The sequence below is a fragment of the Pelmatolapia mariae genome, linkage group LG5 (assembly GCF_036321145.2).
Source record: "Pelmatolapia mariae isolate MD_Pm_ZW linkage group LG5, Pm_UMD_F_2, whole genome shotgun sequence".
Taxonomy (NCBI): Eukaryota; Metazoa; Chordata; class Actinopteri; order Cichliformes; family Cichlidae; genus Pelmatolapia; species Pelmatolapia mariae.
In genome coordinates this window covers 21,401,707-21,426,019 of record NC_086231.1, presented here as the reverse complement: position 1 = coordinate 21,426,019, position 24,313 = coordinate 21,401,707, and the positions used below count along the sequence as shown (strand labels likewise).

The 24,313-nt window shown below is 40.1% G+C and overlaps 1 protein-coding gene across 1 annotated transcript; it reads right to left on the bottom strand.

The window, feature by feature from the left end:
- Window positions 1-9,346: 9,346 nt before the first annotated feature.
- Window positions 9,347-13,891, bottom strand: ip6k2b (inositol hexakisphosphate kinase 2b). The gene is made up of 5 exons (XM_063474163.1): window positions 13,332-13,891; window positions 10,867-11,098; window positions 10,587-10,753; window positions 10,305-10,480; window positions 9,347-10,201 (listed from the first exon to the last, which is right to left on the bottom strand). The coding sequence occupies exons 1-5, from the start codon at window positions 13,543-13,545 to the stop codon at window positions 9,605-9,607; spliced, it is 1,386 nt and encodes a 461-aa protein (XP_063330233.1). The 5' UTR covers window positions 13,546-13,891; the 3' UTR covers window positions 9,347-9,604.
- Window positions 13,892-24,313: the final 10,422 nt, after the last annotated feature.

Below are 24,313 nucleotides of genomic sequence, written 5' to 3'. Positions count from 1 at the left end.
TGAACACTCAACGCCTTCTCTAGTATGTGTCTCATCTTGTCTGGGATATTTTAAGCATACAGAGTCATACAGTCCACTTGGTTTTTGCTTCGGGGAGAATGAGTGTACCTGTGTAGTATTAGGGTTGTGCGTGGGTTTTTGTTTTTGTTTGTTTTTTACTTGACAAAAAGGATTTCTGTTTTAGAGTGCACGTAAAGGATTCACTCAGTCTTGCCCCCACATCACATCTTAACATGCTTCAGCCGTCATATAAAGAAAATTCATCTTCACAGTGGATGTCTGCAAGTTTGAGTTTGTCAACTACAGTTACATCTAATAAATCAGGCCAAAAGGTAGTCGGAACCACACACAGGTCCCATGCCACATAAAATGCCACATAAAGCCTTATAGATTATTTATGAACAAAATACTTCATGTTTATTAACAGTTTTAAGTTACAGATGAGTAACAAATTGAAAGAAACACCTGGATTTAGATATATCAGATTAGTATAGCCCTAAAGGTTACAGTGATCCCATCTGTTGATTCTTTCATGCTGTGGGAGATATATTGTTTGCAGTTTGGATTCACTGCCCTCTATACAAGAAAAGGTCATCACAAATGAGTTTAGATGAGCAGCGCCCTTCTGTTCTGATGCCAAAACACCAAATGAAGGAATTTCTTTTGAAAAAATGGCACTCATTTAAGAAACTTAAACAATCCATACCATAGACTTTCTACAGGCTAATTGTGGTCTGACATATTACGCACTATGTTCACTTCTGCTTTAATCGGCAACCCATTAAGTCTGTAGTCTGCATTAGAATGAGAAACAGACAGCACAAAGTAATTGCACAGACAACAGACTGTGGATTAAGTTATATAAATAAATTTTCAAATTGATGTTGATGTCCTGACACAACCCTGAGAACAGACAACAGTCTGTGAAAATAAGGACTTACACAACCCCAGTCCCATTTTTGTTCAGTCTCACAGACATTCCTTTGTCCTTCAGTTCCTCGACCCTTGAGATCATTTCAACCCGCCTACCTGCTTGGATAAAGTTATACATTTCATCAAGTGTTTATTAATTAACCAGGACCAAAAGTTAAAGAAGTGATAAGACAGAGCAAGCAGAGTTATAGCACAGCTATCAAGTGACTGTGACCCCACTCGCTTGATATGAAAATTGGACAAGAACTGGCAGAGCAGAGTGTGTTCAGCTTTATAGGATCATAAATTGACAGTCAACCATAATTTTATTCCTACTGGTGGCGAAGCCTTATCTGACCAGTCTGTTATGTACGGTTCAAGGAGGGTTGCATAAAATACTGTGATGTCATAAAAAAATATGACATGTGTGTTTTTTATCCACAGCAGTTTGAGTTCTTTTATAAAAAAAAAAACATATGCGCCTGTTGAGACAATCTTATTTGTACTTATTTTGTGCTTTTGAATATGGTAAAACACTTTGCTTCCTTAGCATTTACCATTTTCTAAATTGCCGTCGGACATTTCTTAAGTTCTCAGCACTAAAGATGCATTTCCCAAAATAGCTCATAGTACATGCAACAGTTAACTTGCAAAAGGCTGTAACAGTTTTTGTCAGTTGCTTTGGCCCATGTTAATTTTGAAGTTTCCAACATTGAAGATGCACATGTCAAGATAAAGGGTTTTTTGGTCAACCAATGAGTTATTCTCACCAAATTGACAAGTTGCGTTGAGCCTATATAAAGCAGGGTATTGAAAATGTTTCAGTGCTTTGTCATAATGACTAGCAGTTTTCATTTACTTTGAATGCATGCTGTATCTGACTATTCTTTTATGTGGAGTATAGTGGACTAGTGTGTCTAAAAGTGAATTTTCCAGAAAAGCTTATTTCAGTATCACATGTGTAACTTGGACAAAACAATTTTATTTTCTCTTCAATGTTCATACAACACAGTACAATACAGTAAACAAGCGAAACTGAAGAATTTCACAGCACTGTACAAATCACTATCAATAAACAAAAAGTACTTTGGAAACAAAGTATAATCTGCTAAACAGTGTTTGCACACTGATCAAGGGGGTCCTGCTCTTGTGCCCTGTGGATTTTTTAAGAGATGATGGGGGTTTTATTCTGCACAGTTTTACTGGCAATCCGCACTGTTCCACTCACAAGCAAGTAAAGTCGCATATGTATACGTACATGCTTGTGTATAATTCGGAGTGCCATGATATGCACATGTGATACAAGACATGAACATGTGTGTATTTGCTTTCAGTTGAAAGACAGTTTCATTACTACCATCAGTACAGGACTGGTCTCATGCTTTCATACATGTATGAAACAAAGTTTGAATTAATTTGATTGAAAACACTAATGAAATGTTGGAGAGTAGTTCTGACTGATTAAAAAAATACAAACTGTTTTGATGAGTATTGCAATTGAGATGAGAAATGGATCAGCACAATAAAAAAAAAATCTTCAACAGTGAAGTAACAATAGCAACAATAGCAGTATGTACAAACAGACAAAGGCTATTGTGGGTGTAGAGATATGTTCCTGATGTGAGAACTGCATCAAAGTGATTGAGATAAAATGTAACAACTGCAGGCCAATAGCTATGTTGTATGTTTTAGCAAATTCTTGAAAAATTTATCAGTGAACAATTAAAAGATTTTTTAGACGAAAATTCTATTCGACAATAATTGCTGCTATTAACATGAAAATTGACCCTGTTAATGAGATGGATTAAAAAAAAAGCTGTTTCATTCTTTTTCTTAATTTGTAAAAGGTTTCTGACACAGTTGCTTAACAGACTTCACAATATTGGCCAGAACAGTGAGTTTACTTTGCTTGGTCTTCATCCTCTTTCCCCCCTTGTAGACAAAGAAGTTGGTCAGGGCTCTATATTAGAACCGCTGACTGTCTCTCTATATGTAGATATATGAAGCGCTGCGACGCAGTTATTTGTTGTTCGTCACTAATACAAACCCTTGAATTTCTGCAGCCTGTCTTTAATGTTGATCAGTCCCATTTAACTCAGCTAGAGTTTGTGTTAAATGTAGGCAATTGCAAATTCATGTTATTTTGAAATGGCAAAGCCATCGAAACTTCCTCTAATCAAAACCAATCAAAGGGTTGAACTGATATGGTCACAACATAGACAGTAAGTACTTTGGTATCTTTATAGATTAGAACTTGTTACTTAAAATTCACATTAAAAAGCTCAAACATAAATTATGTTTCTCTATTAGGAGTAAATCTGATACCTTTGCTTTATATGAATGCACCTGATCTTTACCTAAGGTGGTTAGTTACGGTATTTCATTGTGCTTTACACAATGAAATGCATAAGCTTTATAGTTCTTATGTATTGCTTGCTATGGAGATTCTGTACATCTGTACATTACTGCCAGGTCTCTCTAGAATAAGAGGTTTTAAACACATTCCTTTTAATATATATTTATAACTTAAATAATCTGCAAGGAAAAATCTCTGTAATAGGTACTGGCAGTATACTATGCATTTTTTCCATCTTCAACTTAAATCTTGAATTCTTCTTGTAGTATAATGTTGCACTTCTACCCTAAGGCTTTGTAGAACACTGAAATAATACAAGGTACACTGGAAGTATGCAAACAGTAATTTCACTCATGCTATTCATATCTCTGCTGGGCTTTACCGCTGATAAATTAGCGGTGAAAGGTAAAGAAATCTTTGTTCTCCAAGCCATATTTCATCTTAAGGCTTTCAAGTTTCATACATTAATCATTTTGTAAAATAGCACCTGGGGCAAAGAAACCTTTCTCTGTCCACTGTTTGAAGACACCATCCTGCTTTTCTGCTTATTTCTGTGCTTTTTTGAAATAGTACACTATTCTCTGTTGTTGCTGGAGGGAGGAGTAGAGTGCATGTGCCATGTAGCATTCAAATCCAGTTTTGGTAGTTTGTTTTGCTGAGAAGCAACTTCTTTTGTGAAGAATAAGACAGTGTTTGCAACAAAATGCCTTTCAAAGTCATTCAAGCACACAGAGCTGGACTGACACGCAATCAGATAGGAACATTTATAACCCTTGAACAGTAAAGGCTGTAATAGCGCATACAAGGCTGTCACATATGCACTGCAGTTTTCCTTGCACCAAATAAACACAAACACTTATGTGTTTATCTTCACGTATGCAAAGAGAGCTGCATTCATGCATTATTAGAGTATGATTAATGACACAATATCTTACATAATAACAAGTGCTTTCCTACATCCTTGGCCTGAATAGGTCTCCTTACCCTACTTTGATCTAGTAACCTTCAACCTGATCACATTTATTACAAAGCTGTTGGTATTATGCTTCTAATTTGTGTCTTTCCATGTCATGCTCCATGTCATGTCATCACAGCAAAACAGTTTGACTCATCCCCAAAATGCAAAAAGTTAAAAATATAGCAAATCAAAGTATCCACTCTGAGTTCTTTGCTGATTGCATATGCTTTTTCAGCTTCATCACAAAACCCATATAAACAAACAGCAGTATATTCCACTGAGGAGAAAAACATTAATCTAAATCTGTTTTGCAGCAGGCAGCACATGAGCAGCGGATGTGAAGTTATTTTTAGATCTGAAACGAGGAAATTATAATCTCTTTCCTCTCATGCCTCCTACTATCATTGCCCCTAAACTGACTGCATCTCTGTTTACCTTCCTGAGTTGATGTTCACTGAACCGAATCCCCTAATATAGTGGGCAGGGCCAACAGATAAGAAGTCAACTGATATAACAAATGTCAAAACAATATATTGTTGATAAGAAATCCATCCATCCATCCATCCATCTTCTGCTACTTGTCTTCTGGGGTAGAAGTCCAGTTAGAGATGCTCAGACCTCTCTCTTCCACCTCCTAGAACCTTTCTAGTGGGACACTAAACTGTTGCCAAGCCAGCCGAATGACAGAATCTTCCCAGTGTGTCCTGGATCTTCCCTGAGATCTCCTCCAGGTAGGATATGCCAAATCCCCTCACCTTAAAGAAACCCAAAAAGTGCCGCTGTCAGATGCCCAAACTACCTCAACTGGTTTCTTTCGATATGGAGCAGTATGAGCCCCTCACGACCATACTCCTTACGTTACTTCTAAGGCTCAGCCCAAACATCCTACTGAGGAAGGCCAGTTCTGCTGCTGGCATTCATGATCTCATTCATTCAGTCGTTACGTAAAGCCTGTGGCAAACTGAGAGCTTTTATGCTTGACTCTCTCTTTACCACAACAGGCAGCTTCCATTGACACCACACCAATTTGTTTGTCAGTCTCTTTCTCTACTCTCCCCCCACTCTTGAACAAGACCCTAAATAATGAAGCTTCTCCACTTGGGACAGAAATTCCTCTCTAATTTGGAGTGGGCACTCCACCCTTTTTCAACTGATATGGGATTAATACATTATGTTAAATTGTCTGCACCATAGGTATGCTATGACCACAAACCTGTCTCAAAACCACAACTAATGCCAAAACCTGACATGCACCTCCCGGGAAATGTAACTATACAGCACGTCTATGCAACCCTCAATCACTCCTAGCCATTTCTGGCTATTTCTTCCACTGCTGCCATTTTTCTAGTGAACGGATCATTTCTAAGAGAGAAACTTCACTGCTAACTAGTGCTTTAGCCATGAAATTGCAGAGCACTGCAGTTGCACCATGCACAAATGTACATGCACTGATAGCTGCTCATGGATGCTACATCATTAGCTCAACTTAAATTCATTATGGACTGAGGTTTAGTGGTAACAACTTCAAACTCAGCTAAAAACTGCAAGTTGGAGGCCATTGCTTGATGAAGCCTAAAGAACCACATCTTCTGCAAAAAGCAGAGAGGTGATCCTGAGGCCTCCAAGGCCAGACACTGTCACACCCCTTGGTTGCACCTAGAATTTCTGTCCATAAACAGAATTTTAACTACAACTAAAGAAGGGAGAGGAATGTTGCACACAAAGTAGGAGAATGTGGGTCAATTGGAGGCTTTGAGTCCAACCAGTTGTGAATGAAGCTAAGCTTGATGATTGCTTGTGGCATCAGATCATTTGCATGACTGACTTTCTGTTTCATTTCTCTTGTAATTTGAACTGCTTCCTCTCAGCAGGTATTTCTGTTCCTCATTTCTGGTCACAGGCTTCTCCAACCTTAATTCTAAATTAAAGTCACATCTTATTTCACACACACAAACGCAAGAATGGAAGAACCTGTTCACCATATTTACTTTTCCAACATGGAAAGATAAATAAGAAATCCTAATAGATTAAACCATCTCTTCGTGTTAACTTTCTCCACCCATTTCACATCAGGTTGTTGCAAGGTTAAAACCAGTACCTGCTATACGTCTATACAAAGTTATTGTTCTGTCACATTTCATTCCACCCTTCCAGTAGGTGTGTCAAAATTCTAGGCATACTTTCCACACGCTTTTCCAGCACTAGAAAGCTGATTAGGCAGACTACAAAGCTGCCAGCTTTAACAGGCAACACATTTCACTGTGGAGTTTAGGGTACATACAGTATGTTAGAAAATACTAATCTGAGCTGCTAGCTAACACCTTCTCATTCTTCCTGCTTATCACTATGGAACTGTTATTGAATAGAAGTTTGTAATCTGAGCTTTGTGCAGATCAGTCACCAATGTCACCGCCAAAGAGCAACTGTGCCAAAAACCTCAACTAAACTGCTTAATAATGAACTCTGTAACGACAGTGACGCATGCAGCGTAAGCAATCTTTGTGTTTATGCCGTCCCAAGCAAACTTGCAAAAGGAAAGGAAAAACCCAAAGCCAGTTCTCTGGGAAGCTTTCTGTGTCAGGGTGGCCAATTAATTTTCCCAAGAAGCTAGATGAGAATTTAGCATTGTTGTTGAGGGTTGCACCAATAAGCTGAACTCAATTTTGCTTTATTTTTTGCCACTTGGAAAAATTCATTGCCCACCCCCACAGATTAATTCTGTCTAAACAGAGTGAAAGGGTGTCTGATATTTTCATACTTGTACTATAGTAATGTTTTTTATGCTGAAACCTTTATCAGAATGAGGATGAGGTTCATCACTCACATCACATCACGATTAAGGCAGGAGTGGTTTAATCTTTCCCTATATTCGAGCTTAACAACTAAATTGAGCTTTCATAAAATCCCAGACTTCTTCAGAGAAAAAACATTTGTCTCTGTGTAGTCAAAAAGCAATCCTATGTTCACAATTTCACACCTCTAGTGAACTCTCTTAGGAAAAATGATCCTTTGAAGTTCAACTTGCGCACAAAAACTGTTTGTCATTTGTCAACATGGTCTCAACTCAAAATAATTGTTTGCTTTGTGAAGGTTAATGTTTTTATACTACATTAACACTGCCCTTTATTTAGTTACTTTTACACTTTCAAGTATGAAAACATGTTTTTTTCTTTGAAACAATGACTCCTTTCTTTTTGTACTATACAGCATTAAGGAGAGATGTTACTTTCATAGAAGAAAGCATTGTTTGTACCTGCCTAATATGAACAATGGATGATGGATGGAAAAACTCATAGTATCAGGTGCAAAAAAATAAAGACGCATGTTTTCCACACCATTGATTCCTTATTTTACAGTTACAGGGCAGGTCTAGTTTCAGCAATGTGATATTTGATCTTTTCCCCATTCTAGCAGTTCCAGTTCAGCAAATGACTCTTACTGATAATTATGAGTCACCTCTTCCTCAATCTTTGACAGCCATCAGCCTTAGGTGTATTGAAGTGCAGCTTCAAGTTTGATTCATTCACACTGGAACATTAAGTGCACTATGAAAACATCCACTACCTCACAGATGACCTCACTTGTGATCTAAATATGATGCCTCCAGTTCAAATGCAGATGACAGTCAACACAAGCAATTTAATTTCAGGTTTTTGTTTTTTTTGGTTGTTGTTTTTTTTTTAATATAGCGCCAAATCACAATAGTCACTTCAAGGTGATTAAAACTGTACAGTAAACACTGTGGAGTAATACACAGAAAACCCAGCAATCAGATGACCCCCCCTACCACCCCATGAGAAAGCCCTTGGCAACAGTGAGAAGGAAAAAGTCCCTTTTAACAGGAAGAAACCTCAGGCAGAACCAGACTCATGGAGAGGCAGCCATCTGCTGATCAGGGGAGGGACACAGAACATAAGACAAACTTCAGGAGAGAGAGCCAGAGTTTAATAATAACTAGTGATCAAATTCACAGCAGTGTATAAACACAAGTAGTAAAAGGAGGTGACTGAAGAAAACCTTATTGTATCCTGGGAAGTCACCAGCAGCCTATTGCAGCGTAACTATTGTTCTAACTATTGAATTGTTCAGGGTCACCTGATCCAGCTCTAACCACATCCTTTATCGAAAAGGAAAGATTTAATCTTGACATTGGCAGAGGGTGTCTGTGTTCCCAAATCAAAACTGGGAACTGGAAGTACTACTATTAGTCAAAAGTACACAGTTTTTGGTACTCATTAGGATCCTCACGATCTATTTCATAACCCATACTTGTTTCTGAAATTCAAACCCCAAACATAATCTAAACAAACCACAGACAATGAATTTTATCTCAATGAATGCCTTTATTTTCAAGATACTGTTAACACACAGTTATACAAGAGAGCTCTTCCAATAACAAAAGAAATCCAAGTCTGTATAAGAAGGACGTAACATTTAAAGTGGTAATATGGAATGTACGTGTTTACATTTTTAACAATCCGTTGAAATAAATAGTCTATAGTCTTTTTAGTGTTTTATCAATATATTCTCTTTGTCAAGTCAAATTTTCAGGAATGAAAAAGATGAAAAAGATAATGACCAAAAAAAAGGATAATATTCCCTTTCCAAAAAGTCTTTTGTTTATAGGCAATAAGTACAGGGGAACAACTGTTGAAAAAGGCAGATCCCTTCTTATTGAACTAAATAATATTCTTCCACCAAAAAGTGTAAATCCAAGTGCTTACTTGAACACACAAACCATATAAGGGTCTTAATCGACACAAAATGTCCTTATTTGATGCAAGCTTCTCATTTGCTACAAGGCTGCTGACCCAGCCAGCCAAGGTCAGCTTGTTCAATCAGCTTCCCCATGATTGTGTTGTGCTGTTGGGGACCAGCAGTCAAAGCGACATCCCAAGGAAAAAAAAAAAAAAGGTATCACAGGTAAAGCACCACGACAGGTTCCTAGTTACCTACAGCATCAATGTTCTCTGCCTCAGGCTTTCTCTCTCAGAGAGAACTTAACAATAAAGAACTGTATCTGTACCAGGGGGCGAGAGGAGGGAAGAGAGCCCTAGGATGCTACAGGAGTCTCTGTTGAAGGACCTCTCTCATACTACACTTCTCCTATCATGTGTTACAAAAAAAAAAAAAAAAAAAAAAAAAAGGAGCAGTCTCTGAAAAGTGCAAAAAGGGCACAGGCAGCCCAATCCTCTGGCAGGTGAGAGAGACCACAGGTACCACCATTGAAACTATCCCCTCACGCAGAGGCGTCCAACGATCCCACCAAGCAGACCCCTACATAGGCATAGGGATAATGCATCTTGGGGTAGCAGGGTTTCAGCTCAGTGAGCTCATCCCACGCTTAAAATTTAGACCATGCTGACTAAAGTCCAGCCTCAGTCTGCACTGTGATCCTCGAGCTCGGAGATGATTGTGATCAGGTTCTGGAGGCCGAAGATGAACCCACTGTCCTGGCCTTCGTGCACTACGCTGTCTTCTCCATAGTGGCGACAGGTGGTGTGAGCAAAGTCAATCATGCGTACATCCACCACAGGGCTACTAGCCTCTCCTGCGCTGTGGGATGAGCGACTACCGCCACTGTTGCTGCTCCCTCCGGACACACCTGCACCGACACCCGCAGAGGAGGAGCGAGGGAAACCAAAGGCTCCTTCTTCCTCCTCCTCCTCCTCATCAGATGGCTCATCCTCATCACCTTCCTCCCCACCTCTATGTCTAGGTCTAGTGGGAGCCCTGGGAGGGTCGCCATCGTAGATGATGAGCAGGGAGCTAGAGTAGAAGCGGTAAGACTCGCAGGCCTCGAGGGCAGCTTGCATTTCACGAAGTCTCCGCAACACTGGAGACAGCAGCTCATGACGCAAGCGATGCCCATTGTGGAAAAACTGGTAGAGAGCCTCCTTGAATCCTGCGAGAGTCAGCTTTCGCCCATGGTATTTATTCATGAACATCAGCTGGCCTGGCTCTGACTGGTACACCTGCAAAGGTCACACAGCAACATAAGCACTACAGCGGCACATAAACAAGTAAATACAAAAGAACACACACGTATATATGGTTTCATTTACAAATATACTTTACCTGCATGCCACAAAGTCGCACCCCAATAGATGCAGATGTGCTCTGTTGACACTTTCGAATCTGATTGGCTTTCTTTTCCTCTGATGCATCATCTCCATGCTGACGAGTTCCCATCTTCAAGTCTAAGACACACGGTACTCTATAGCGCCATGTAAGGTTTTCTAAAAGGATAAATTCTGTAAAGGGAGAGTCAAGGATCACATGGCAAAAAAAGGGAACACTTCAGCCACTTCAGTAGACACTGAGAATTCTCATATCTTCAAGCATGTGGTAAAAGGATACTGTATTGGTTACGGTGCTTTGCATTCTCCTTCATCCTCTGTAAGTGCTGCTGGTGACATTTGAGACTCCAGGGGTTGTGTTTGATCTGTGACACCACATTGCCTTTTTCCAGGCTAAAGTAAAGTACCTCTGCCTGCTGTTGCTGTTGCATCTCATCACGATTATAACTGCAGAGGAGAGAACGAAGAAAGACATCAGCTTCAGTGCTACAGAGCTTCATAACAATACACATCTTCAACATGACTCTTATTTCTGTGAAACAATAAAGGTGCTCTCTTACCTCATAATCTTGTCTTCTTTACGACTGTGTCTACCTCTGTCTTTGCTATAGTTGTCATTCTCAGGGCCCAAAGGGGATTGCTTTTTGTTGCTCCACTTCACCATCTTGCTCTTGGGCTCACAGTCTGTTGAGGGGTCTTTGTTTTCCAGGTCCCCTGATTCGCTGTGGAGGGGGTAGGCGATGAGGCACAAATTCCCTTCCTCATCCTCTTCAAAACTGACTGAAACTACACCTGAGAGAGTGTGTGTGAGAGAGAGAGAAATAGAAGGAGAGGTTTTATTTTCATGTTTGTTACATTTACAAATTCTCACAATTTGAAAAAGCAATTGCACAAGGAAAACTATATGATCCACAATGAGTAAACGAGATAGAAAATGTAACACTGTAGTAGTTAAAGCAGTCCTCCATGATAGAGTTTTAAAGTGTCAAATCATAATGATTCAGACACACAGATAAGAATATAGATACTATATTAAGCAGCGAGTATATCTACATAGTTCATATTTCAAATGCATTACCACATTAGGCTTCAGTTGGTAATAATTAACACAATTTGATAAACTCATGGACTAATGGATGTTTCTGGAAGGCCTTCAGTGTACTTTGACGCCAATGCTAATTTCTGACATGACCCGCAAAAAGCCACCGGGGTCGCCCCCCCCCCAAAATAAAACTCCCTACAAGGACCTGCATATTGCAGGCAGAGTGGGGGAGGTGTTGCACTGAGAATAAACATCACAGCTGCAAAGGCCGAAACAGATCAACCACAGACAGGAAGGAGGGAGGGGATGTGGTCGAAACAGTTCAAGAGGAACTGTTTTAGATCTGGATGTGACATCCAAGTTACAAGACACAAAACATGATACCAAAACCAAGCAGCAGTAGGAGTCATTACAAATCAGCCACTGAATTAGAAAATTAAATGACAGTTTATTACAATGACCAAAAAAATAAAACAAACAAACAAACAAAACAAAACACGGCACTGGATTTGGATGTTAAATGGCAGGCCCCGGGATCATGGGTACCATCCTTCTACGCAGGCGGAGGCTTGACTTATGTCATGCGCACTGACATCATCAGCGTGCAGGAAGCCCCGCCTCTGAAGGAATGTGTGCCTCAGCACTGCACTGTCATTACACCACTGCAGCCAGCAAAGGAACTTATGAGTCACTCCGAATTTCTTTCAATAAAAGGGCTCATAAATTTGTGATACACGTATATCAAGTGCGCGATTATTGCATCCCAGTTGCGCAAATCGACTATAGTACAGGAGTAGGGCTAAACTGACTTAGACATTATTATCGCTATCAGTATCATTTTATTAGGTACAAACGTTCCTGTCCAATCTTTTTTTCAGGTCACTGCCGTGACATTAAATTGCAATATAGTATCCTCTACACAACATAAGTTATCCCTAACTTATAAATTTAATCTACATCTGCTTAAAAGTCTTAATGTTTCTAATCCAGTATTCCACTGCAAGATGTCCCTAAACCATCAGATACTGCTGAGACACATCTACAAACGCGGATAAGGAACCTTACATTCCTTTAGAAGAACACAGCTCTTTCCCCGTCTCTCATCATAATGTGAAATGTAAGACTGGAAAATGCTAGTGGGGTTGAGCATTTGAAGGCCCCAGACGTCTACTATACTATCAGCTCCTCACATCCCATTCCTTATCCAGGACCTTTTTATAGCCCCATGCTGCATGACCGTGGATTCAGTTACCACACATCACGTCAAAAGATCTCTGCCTGAAGATCTCCGTATCAGCATGTACTAGGTGTAATTGTCTGTAGGGGAAACTGTGAGAGGCTGTGGACCTGAATGCAACCAGGGAACATAGCATTCCTGCTTCAGGTCTGTGTGTGGGTGAAAATGAGTCTTTATGCGTGCGTTCCCTGAAACCAGACCTGGAAATCTCCTCAAATGACTTGTAAATTATTACTCTGGTGATCTGCCGCAGTTATTTTAGATTTGCCGTGGCCCTCTAATACGCATCTTGAAACTATAGCTGCCTTAAAAGCGTCACACAGTCAAAGAACTCTGGATACTCTGGCTACTCATCCTCTTGGCAGGAAGTCAAGCCATTAGGTTTGACGCTTCTTGAAACCCTGCCTTGCACATGAGGGATATAGCCAGAAAACGGATAGCTGTGTCTGCCAAAAGCTCCAACATGACTGACAATGTAACGTGAGTCATTTGGAAGCCAATGTATTCAGCTTACAAATATTCAACATACATTCTGTAGTGTTGTTGTGTACACAATGCACTTTAAGGTATTGCAACGGCAAATAAGCGCAAAATTGCATGTAATAGATGTTTTGTTTTTTGCAATGCAATATTAAAAGCACCAATGAGACCCTTATATAACGCATGCACAGACGTGAGAAAATGAAAAGATGCATGCTGCTCTAACGGGCAGCTCAATAGTTCATATTTGGGATGCACAGACTCACCTTTATATTGAGGGGTGAACTTCCTCATCTCTGGTGGGAGACTCTTATAGAACTGGTGTTCTCGGGGGATGAGGGGTTTGCAAATTGTCTGTTCCCCAAACCGTAGCACACAAGAGTGGCCTCCCACCTGGTGCACGAACGGCTCAAGCATCACCCCTTTTCCGGGATAAGGAGTCCCTTCCGCCTGCATGAGGGCTTCCAGAGCGGGACTCATCCTCACCCCGCATCGGACAGCTGAGCTGGGGGGGCCCACGTCGTACGGGAGGCAAGAGGCTCGGCCGCTCGTTTGGCTCCCTATCCTCAGGCTGTTTCCTGTTCGCTCACAGGGGGCGCTGCTGCTCTCCCACTTGACCGAAGCAGTAAAAAACAAAGGGCTGAACAGGAAGGACGGCGCTAGCGACGAAATCCCGTATTCCGATTAGTTTCCTTTCCCGGAGAGCAAATTATAAGGCTCGCCGACTAAGCGGTATGTTCGTTGTGCTTGTACATTTAGTAAAAAAAATATTATAAAGCTCCTACTGCAGCGTAAGCAGCGACCACACTCGTCGCCTCCTGTTACCGAAACTGACAGCTGGGCTGATCCGCCTGCTAGAAAACAGCAGAAGCAGTGAGCAAGCCCCACCCCTCTTCCAGAATCACCCAATCAGAAACACGCAGCTGTCGCTGGGAGGAGACGAGATACCTAGGAGAGGATCAAGCAAACAAAGAGGAAGGAGAGAAAACATGGGGGAGGGTAGAACATGAAAAATGCTTCATACAAAACAAAACACTGGAGATTTTTTTTAAAGTTTGCTGTACTTGAAGGTTTCATCGATGTTTTTGCTTTAGAGATCGGCTACAGTTTTCAAGTGCTGTTATTTTAATTTGCACCAAACATAAGCAGTGAATTTAACACCAAACCAAGCAGGAAATCAAAATTGTTCTTACACTATACCTCTTTGATTCATTTTTTCTTTTCGGGGGGACTTTTTCACATCCCATTGATCAGGGCAAAGGTGTGAAAGGTGTATGAGTGGAATACACAACAAATGAGATGGGTATGAAACCTAGATGTTGCTTGTGTTAATGTCATAAGGGAAGGTGGCTCAGGTGGCTTCACATAAAAAAAGCTCTTATCTTTTTTTAGATGAAAATGAGAGCATCTGCCTTAAAGCAGGAGCTCAAGAAGTTAATAACTACTGCCTCATATGGAACAGATCATACAGATCACTTCCTTGTTTACAACTTTCAACTGCACATACCATCCATTAACACGCATGGGTCGTGTGAGGGCTGAAATGTGTGTTGCCAAAACACACATATAAGTTCTTATAAATTACCTCAGAAGTACAGTCTTTAAGTTTATACTTAAATGAACACTGGGCTGGCAACGTGAGACCTAAGTTCAGACCTAAAATAGAGATGCACTGAAAGAAAGACACACAGAGTGTCAGAGTCATCAGGGATGACCATGTTTCATCGGGTACCAATAACAAAATGGCACACAATCCAGGAAGCCCAGTTTGCATAGCACATTTATCTGTCACTCTGCATCTCCCCAGTGCAATTTCAGGGAAAGTTGTTTATCCAAATCACGTGCCAAAAAGCCTTTTGCCAGCTCTCTTGCAAAACCATTTCCTTCCCCGACCCCATCTGTTGATTTTACAGAGATAATAATACACACATGAAAACAGCTCTCATGAGCTCAACACCTGGGTTTTGTGTGGCAGCTAAGCTGTCTCCAAGCAGTAAACTCAAGTGAATAACTGAGGAGGTACAACTTTTCTTTTTTCTTTTTTTTTAAAAGTACAGCATCAGAGCCATTTGTTTACACTGAATACAAACAAATCATGTTACTGTTGATACAGTTTTCACTATCTTGACAGTGTCCCGTCTGTATCTTAAGGAACAACATCCTTTTCAATAAAGTGTGCATTCCATTAATAATTTCCATTATTCCTTTATGAATTGAACATTTGTCCAAACAGACTCCAGATACAAGAAAGAAGAATGAAAGACCTCTGAAAGAATCTTCTAATCAAGCTAGCTAATATAACCCGAAAGTCCCCTTCAATATCAAAGAGGTCATTGAAAAGCCCCAAAACTTCTTTTTGAGTGTCAGTTAGCCTAATGAGTTTGACTAGTGTACCAGGCCACATCAAGGTGCATGCACTAATCTCTGATGTTCCAGTTCTGTACTGGGATTACACACAAGAGGAAAATATCCCAGAGCCATACAGGGAAGGATTTTAATGGTCAGCACACAGAGAAGGCATCCACTTGTACTTAACATGGGAGAAGAGCAGTTTGTATATGTCTGTGTATGTAGACTCGTCTAGCCATCTTACTGACTACTGTTTAGGTTTAAGGCAGGTTAAAGAGAAGTCAGTGATCTTTTGACTGATTCTTATTTTTTACACTGCTTTTTTTAGGTTAAGATTAGAATTGGGTGTATTTCAAGATGCTGGTAATAGAGTTAACAACTTAGCTGAAATGGGCAAGGTTGGACTAGAGGCCTGAGAATTCATTATGTCAATGATTGTTCTCACAAAGATGGCCTTGAAACCAAATTTGCTTAATTCCACATTTGTACTAATGGGACCACCAAAATAACTCAGACTTAATTAATTAATGTGTGTGTGTGTGTTTCCAACTGTTTAAGTTTGTAACATCACATTAAAATGTAAAATGTGGGAACAAACAAAAAGAAAATATATTTTCTGTAGAGAAAATCAACTCTTGGCCTAAGAAATAATTCTGAAAATCCTTTTCAGAATTATTTACTTAATATGGTAAACTGCCCTGTCATCTGAAGAATAAAAGCTTGAAATTCTTGAAGGCATTATTTATGAAAGAGGAAGAGACCACCTGGCTTGTTATCACCAGATAGCTCCAAAAGAGGCAGGGTGCAAAAATGGCTTATATTTCTAAGTCACAGTGAAATCACCTTTGAAAAAAATACAGTGCTACTAACATTAAATGTACACAATTTTTGAGTTCACAAATCTACGTAACAGTTGTGATATTACAGCAGATCCAGCCTGAGGATACAACAAATCGTGTGGGTATTTAAACAAAATGAGCTGTCAGCTTTCCAACGTAGTCTCCTTAGCCACAAATGATGGATCGGTGTTATGTCAGCTTAGTGTGGATCCATGTCTCTGGAAAAGAGTGCTTGGCTGTGCCACAGGACCCGCAATCCAGCTGTGAATCAGAGCAGTGATTCAATTTCCTTGAACCTCTCTTCATATATGCACACCACATAATGCTCAAAACCCAGGAATCACTGCAAACTCTGTCCAACATAGATGCAGCATAAAAGTCACTGAACAAAGGCATAGGTATCTTAACCAATGAAAAACAAAAATGGTCTGTTTTAATGCAACAACTTTTAAATTCAGTACTACTTATGAATGGATCAGTTTGATATTAGTGGCAGGTTCTTAGTGCCATGGTAATACATGTTACATATAAGCAGTCAAACAAATTAGTGGTTAGCACTGTTACCTCACAGCAAGAAAGTCCTGGATTCTTGCTGTTTATTTTGCATGTCCTCCCTGAAACTGTGTGGGTTCTCGCATGTACTCTTGCTTCCTCCCACACTCCAATGCATGGGGTTAGGTTAACTGGTGGTTCTCAGTTCGCCATAGGTGTTGATGTGAAAGTCAGTGGTTGTCTGCTTCTCTGTCTGTGTTAGCTCTGCAACAAATTGGTGATGTGTCCGGGGTGCCTACTGTCTCTCAGCCTATGACAGCTGAGATTGGGCCCAGCACACCCGTGAAAATCAAAGAAAATGGGTTAATGGATGAATATGGATGGATGGATGGGTGGATCGAGCCTATATCAATATGTACTTGCTAAACAGTTAAGGCCAAGTACAGAAATAGTGGATTTGTTCAGAGCAATGCAACTTTCAAAGGGTCAGTGATAACCATAATCAGCTCAACTTACAACAGAGAATACACGTACAGCTGAAGGTAGCTACATCTAGAAAATGTGACCTATCTTGTTTTTCCATAGCAAGCTTAGGAAACACTATCTGTCTACAATTGTCTACAATAAACCCAGTTTGTTTAATATACTATTCTTTTGTATTCTTACTCAAACTGATGCCAGTCATTTCTTTAAATGGCACTGGTTGGTCACTGGACAGCTACAGCTTAATAATGCAAACGGGCCATAGTTAAAGTAATTTAACTTAAGGAAGTAAAAGCTTAAACAAAATCAGTATGCCACACTGCAGCCTACACTGTGGGTGAAAATGAGTGCCATGAAGCTATGCCTTCAAATGAATTTCTTGGGGACATCACAACAGTATTATGCTCCTAATTTGACTTGGTATTTTCCAGTCAGTCTGTAAGCCCTTTTAATCATTCCTGCTCTCGTGAGGAAGTGAGACATGGGTGTGTAGGGGAGCTTACCAGCTCTGCCCTGTGTGCTGATAGTGATGAATCCTGTTGGAACTCCGACAGCTAATGCAAAGTCAAGGACAAGCTTGTTTATTCCTGCACTCCCCACTGCCACCCACAATCCTCATATAACTCCTTCAGTCATTCCCTTTGTCTAGAATGGAAAAAAGGCGCTAAACATAAAATCAAAGCACCTCTTTGTCAGCTCGTGTGGATCTGTCAATATAATTAATAGCACAAATAATATATATACAAATGCACAAATTATCATTAAATGTATTTATGTGTACACGATGGAATGAAGTTCCTGGATGGTGATTCCTGGTTAACAGTAAATAAAATCATAAAGCATGACACAAGGCAATATTCAGTCACTGAGTCAATAATTCATTGGAATGATAAGAGTTTCTCTGCTGTTGGTGTGTATTTTCTTTTTAAAACTAAAAGATAAGGAAAGGCAATAAACTCTCCTAAGTATATTAGAAAAACAATCTTTGGCATGGTGCTTAAATAAGGACAGAAAGTAATATGTGGACAAAAAAAGTTAGGCTTTACACAGACTGATAGTACTGGGGTGGAAAAAGGCTTATGTAAATAGTATCTTCTGCCAGTGGTTCTCAGGGGTAAGTTCATTTTAATCATCAGAAATGGTCACAAGAACAACAAAAATGAGACTACACTGAATCAAAATGCCAATGATACAAAATCCAAAGTAATACAAAATCTGAGCTGGCAATGGCCTTGTGTCGATATGGCATGTGGTTGCTCAAACTGTAGCGAGCACCTAAGCAACCTCACGGATTTAACAGCATTATCTTAAAATACACGAACACATTCCTCAAGTACATTCCTGGAGCTACATGGAGCCCATTAGACCAAAGCGCAGTCACGTCCTACAGTGGGATGACAAAAGGGGAGAGGCGGTCTGCATAGTTTATCCCCATAAAAGTTCATGTTGCTGATGTCCTCCTCACTGATGATGTTAATGAGCAACATGGACATTCAGTTTTAGAAGTTGGAGGCCACAAATCATTGTGCTTCTGAGTGCTGAAGGTGCGTGAGTATGAGTGACAGTTTAAAATCTTAACATATTGCTTCAAAGAAAGCTACTCGGTGCACTGAACTATTGCAGCAAAATCCTTTTTTAACTGGTGGAGACAAATGCATGCATTCACCAGATGCCTTGACATCAGATAATTGCAGTGATTAAAGTTGCTGTGCCCTCATCAAGCTGATGTTGAAGATAATGCTATGCTATGAGACGCAGACTTTCATGAGACAATCAGCTAGGGGGTAACGTCCCCCGCCCCTCCCCCCACCCCCACAGGAAACATCTTGTCTATTTCTCTTAAGTATAAGGAAAGGTGTGGACAAGCCTGGAATCTCTTGTAAACATGTCATACGTGAGAAACTTTATGGTCAAACAGATCACAGGTAGTGTCAAAGTTTATAGTTCCGTCTTTGTATTTGTCATCATTCACATGCCTGTTTTGAAAATATTGAGACGTGTTTATTGCCTCATTGTTATGGCTTAGTTTCTACAGTACGTGCAACACATCAGTGCTAGCCCTGCAATAGCACGTCACCATGGGAACAGTTTGGAAGGGATGGTGCCCCTTTGAGAGACTGGAGTAATTTAGGAGAAGATGCAGATTGGTTTTCCAAAGTAGAAGTACTAGTTTTTAAAAGAGAAATTTAAAGGTGTAATTGAAAAGTCAAATAAGGAGTTCACGTTGGACTCACTTATTAATATACATGAACACATAGGACACGTCGACGTCAGGCCCCTTTCGACATCTGTCTGGTGATCTGTTATAGCTCAGCTGATACATTTTTCTCATGTATGAACTGCCAACCAAGCCACCGCCAATACCACCCCTCCTCCCCCCACACAACCTTACCCTTGACTCCTAACCTCCAGTAAACAACTACAAGTTAGATTTATACTAACGCTGTACACTGATACTAGCTCCTCAAGACCTGGAAAAGAAATTAGGTCAGATTTTTATGCTCCTTGTCCAGGATCCAGGTGGCCAGGTTCTGTCTGCAAGTGGGCTTTGGGTACAAGCCAAGCAGTCGCACCAAGTCTGTTTCACATGATCTGACCCAGATAGTCGCTAGTAGCCCGGCTCCCTCCAGCCCGTGCCCCACATCCTGACTGGCCAACCATTGCATCCAATTTTCGCTAAAGTTAAAGGAAAGTAGGTGTCAGTCTCGGACAAATGGACCAGAATGAATCGGCGCTTGGAGGGAATTATTGAACATCTATAGCTAGGGCAACCTATCACATTTAACACATCCTATCCAGTGCTGCATAAACCCTTCATCATCCCATAAATCTGCTCTGCACTCACTGCCAGCAGCGTTCATCTTGCAGCTTACCAAGCTTCTAAATTTTTTAGAATTTCTTCATCAAACTGCAAATCTTAAATAGATGTGAGCTTTGTGAAACATGAAATATATGTGATGATGATGATGATGATTTTCTGATGATAAAGGTGCAATATTTTTATCTCTATTTTTTATTTTGCACATTCTCTTACTTTTTTCCTTTTTATACCCAGTCACTGGAAAACATTATGGATATTTTTTGTGTCTGAACCCCCCCCCCCAAATATACTTTCATACGTAAGATTACAAAGCATCCTATCAACACAGCAATCCTCGATGTTTTACTGCTCACTGTATCTGCACTCCAAATCAATGTCAACACCTCCACAATTTAGGAGCATGCTGCATGGCTCATGGTTTCTGATGCACATGCAAAGTCTGATGCACGTGCACAAACACACACACATACACACAGAGATGCACACAAACAATCACAAAGTATACTTCCCTGAAAAACAACAAATCAACTCCTGTCTTGATGCTAATCGCCAACATGTACATTCAGTACAAGCACTGTGGTCATAAGTTTAAAGCCACCATGTTTCCCAGTGCTGTAAACAGGACAAGTGCAAAACAAAACAAAACCACACAGTCTACACTTAATTTGATTTTGTTCTGGTAAAATACCTTATTCAGCAGATAAGCAAAGTAATGGGTACTTCTTTGTTTTCATGAAATGCAATTTGAACCTCTATGCATGTTCTATTTTGCTTTCTCAAAACAGCAGCGGAGAGTCATAAATATTAACTGCCCTCGACTTCCAACTAAAATCTGGTCTCATGAATGCATTCTTTGAGGTTTACTATGAAGCTGAGCGAAGTTTCCAACCACGCAAATTAGTCCAAATGATATTATCTGTCTTAAACTGTGCAGTCTTGCAGGACTTGTTGTGCTGGGCTCTTCCTGTACCTAACTGTACATTAACAAGTTCCATATGACCCAAGTATGCTGAGGTTGAGTGAAGAAAAAAAAAAAGCTTCTTAAAAACACCCCTCGCTCCTCCAGTTCTACACGTGTTACACAAGATGTCACGTGGCTTAGAACCATCAAAATGTAGAACCATAATATTTTGATTTTCATGCACACACACGTGCACACTCAAACACATGAGGCATGATTAGTCTGAGCTCTGACTTGTGCACGCTGAAGAGTCAGCCCCAAAACAAACAGTGCAGGGATACAATTACCATTCAAGGGCTTTCATGAAACTCAAGTTCATTAGGGCACATGGAAATAACTCTTAGTTCAAACTGGAGAGGCATGACTGACTTTTTTCTAGTGGTGGTGAAAAGTGAATTCATAATTGTTTTTCAACTTCAAAAGCCATGTACATGAGTGCTCCTGCTGTGTGCAGTGGCCTCCTCACCACTCTGTGGTGTACACCAGTTTTCTTTTTCCAGGAAAAATGGGGTAAACATCATCTGTTAAAAGTCAAATTCAAGACTCCTCCCACTTGGCTGCACAGAGTAAGGTTTTTGTTTTTATTCTGCAGATATAAGGGCTTCTGGAGTTCCCTCGCATACCAGTGGTGTCTGAGCCTGTGTGAGTGTGTGTATGTCTCTGTGTGCCACATGTGTGCATGCCTCTGGGTTTGTGTGCATGTGCAGCTGTACGTGTTTGAGAGGGAAGGAGTGAATATAGGTCCTGTCTTCTCATGCTGTGTTATGTAACAGTCCAGTAAATTCAATCTGTCTGTATCTGAAACCCATGACATTATATTGATACAAAGTACAGGCTGTCCAGAGGTGGCAGCTCTACGAATTCAAAAACACAGCCATGCTCTTGCAACTAATTTCAGACTTACCATTAAACTGCCTAACCTCTAATTTGTATATGCTGCCCCTGTCAATTCTGTCAGTTCAAGCTGGGAGGAGTTTTGAGCATGGCTTTCAGCACATAATGTTTACCTCATTTTTCCTGGAAAAAGAAAGTACATATAGTGGTGAGGACTTGCGTACAGGACCTTTGCACTTTCATTTTTCACCACCTCCAAAAAAAGCAAAAACAGGATTTTATTTTTCACTGCATTAAGCAAAGTTTGGACAGCAAGCAGCCTTTGACAATGATGCAAATCAAATGCATGGCCTTAGGTATCAAACCAGTTAAATGTCTTTAGAACTGCAAACTTTGAAAGAATGTGAACCTCCAGTTATCCAACTCCCTAGAAACTAGGAAATAGTTCAATAGTTTGGTGGGAAATCCTGGAAGATGTCCTGAAAGGGAGACGCGTCTTAAAGGGAGCTAAAATGTTTCGTTTTAGCTCAAAACAGAGGATGAACTGCAGGGCAAAAAAAGATGATTTTGAGATTCAGAAAGAGATCGTGATGTAGCAGGTTAAGTTACTCAGTCAGCATAAAGGTTTGCTTACATTGCTTTTTTCCCCATTTATGTATTCAGTTCTGAATTAAATTTGAAATTTACTCAGTCATGTGATGTACTATAAAACCCTCGATGTTTAGTTAGTGACCTAGCCAGTTTGTACTTCAATACTGAAGACTGAGTAGCCTGATGACTGTGAGAAACCATCAATACTCTATCACATCAGAATGGCTTTAAACTAGGCTACTATTGACTTTGGTGCTGCATCTGCTTTTAGTCCTGAGCAGTGAAACACACCAATGCAAAAGCTGAGAGTTGATCTGTTTACAGCATAAACCTACAGCCACAAGAAACTGCTCTTTTGCATGAGTCCATAACGGGTTGCTTAAGACATTGTCCAGATGGTGTTGGCTTTGTGGGGCTCACTGCCAATATCGTTCACATCAGCATGTATTTGAAAGTGCCATCACATCCCTACTTACTCTGGTGCAAGTTAGGAAAAAAGAGACCAGGGTTCATATGTTCCCAAGGCTGCTGTCAGAAAAGAGTTACAGTGAAGCACTTTGAGAGCATGCATTCCCAAAAGTCCATCTCTGTTCCAAAAACTGAAGTGTAGTTCTTAGTATTATGTTTCTAAGAACTGAATGTTTTTAGTTTCGTATCATAGTCTGAGAGTATATCAGAGGAATAAAGTAAAGTAAATGAGTTCAAATGTGAGGGCCTGCTGTGTTATCTGCCACTGCAGAGCATTTTGCTTAGACATCTCTAATCCTAATTCCAAAATAGTTCGGACACTGTGTAAAATGTAAAAAACAACAAAATGCAAATCTTTGCAAATGTCATAAAATTTCATTCACAATAGAACATAGAAAACATCGAATCTTTAAACTGATAAAATTTTGCATGTGATGACAGCAACACTTCTTAAAAATGTTACATTGGGGCAACAAAGGCCTGAAAAGTAAGTGGCACTAAAAAGAAATGGCTGGAGAAACATTTTGCAACTAATTACATTTATTGATAAGAGTTCAGTAACATGATTGGATATAAAGAGAGCTTCTTAGAGAGACAGAGTTTCTCAGAAGTAAAACTAGGCAGAGGTTTACCAATCTGCAAACACCTGCATCCACAAATTGTGGAACAATTTCTGAATAATGTAAAAGAGTTTCAAAATGTCATCATCTACAGTACATAATATCAAAAGATTCTGAGAATTTTAAGAAATGTCTGTATGCAAGGGACATGGCCTTGGCGTTTAGGCCTGCATTAAAAACAGGCATGGTTCTGTCATCAAAAGCACTTCATGGTCTCAGGAACACTTCTAACACTAGAAATCGCTGTCTGTGAACACAGTCCACTGTGCCATCTACAAATTCAGGTCAAAGCTCTATCATCAACAGAAATGTGGTTGTCTTCTCTGGGCCAATGTTCATTTAAAATGCACAGTCTGTTCTGTCAGACAAATCAAACTTTAAAATCATTTTTCATAAAAACACTGCATATTGCTTCATTACAACAACACAGCTTCACAGTGGTGCTGAAGTTGCCTGCCTGTAGGCCACACCTTTTAGCAGCTGAAACATCTGGCACGTCATTAAATTAAAAATATGAAAAAGAGGACCCAGGGCTGTTGCCTCAGACAAGAATTCCTCATTTCTCTGGCAAAATTGTTAGCACACATGCTACACAGATGCTACACAGTGGTAAACATTTCCAGTTTATCTAACAAGCAGCAAAATGTTCCTCCAGCTTTTTCTTTGTAGAACCTAGACTTGTAGTCAAGACCGCCTAAACCAAGACCAAGACAATACCAAAACCAGAGGGTATCGAGACCAAGACAAGACCAAGACAGACCGAGTCAAGACCAAGACAAAGTCGAGACGA

What these genes read in the sequence shown, in the direction of transcription:
- ip6k2b (XM_063474163.1), bottom strand. Translation starts at nt 13,545, where the DNA reads ATGAGTCCCGCTCTGGAAGCCCTCATGCAGGCGGAAGGGACTCCTTAT. An exon ending in GTTCACCCCTCAATATAAAG is followed by an intron (nt 11,099 to 13,331) that starts GTGAGTCTGTGC and finishes ACACTCTCTCAG; the next exon opens with GTGTAGTTTCAGTCAGTTTT. An exon ending in AAAGCACCGTAACCAATACA is followed by an intron (nt 10,481 to 10,586) that starts GTATCCTTTTAC and finishes CTCCCTTTACAG; the next exon opens with AATTTATCCTTTTAGAAAAC.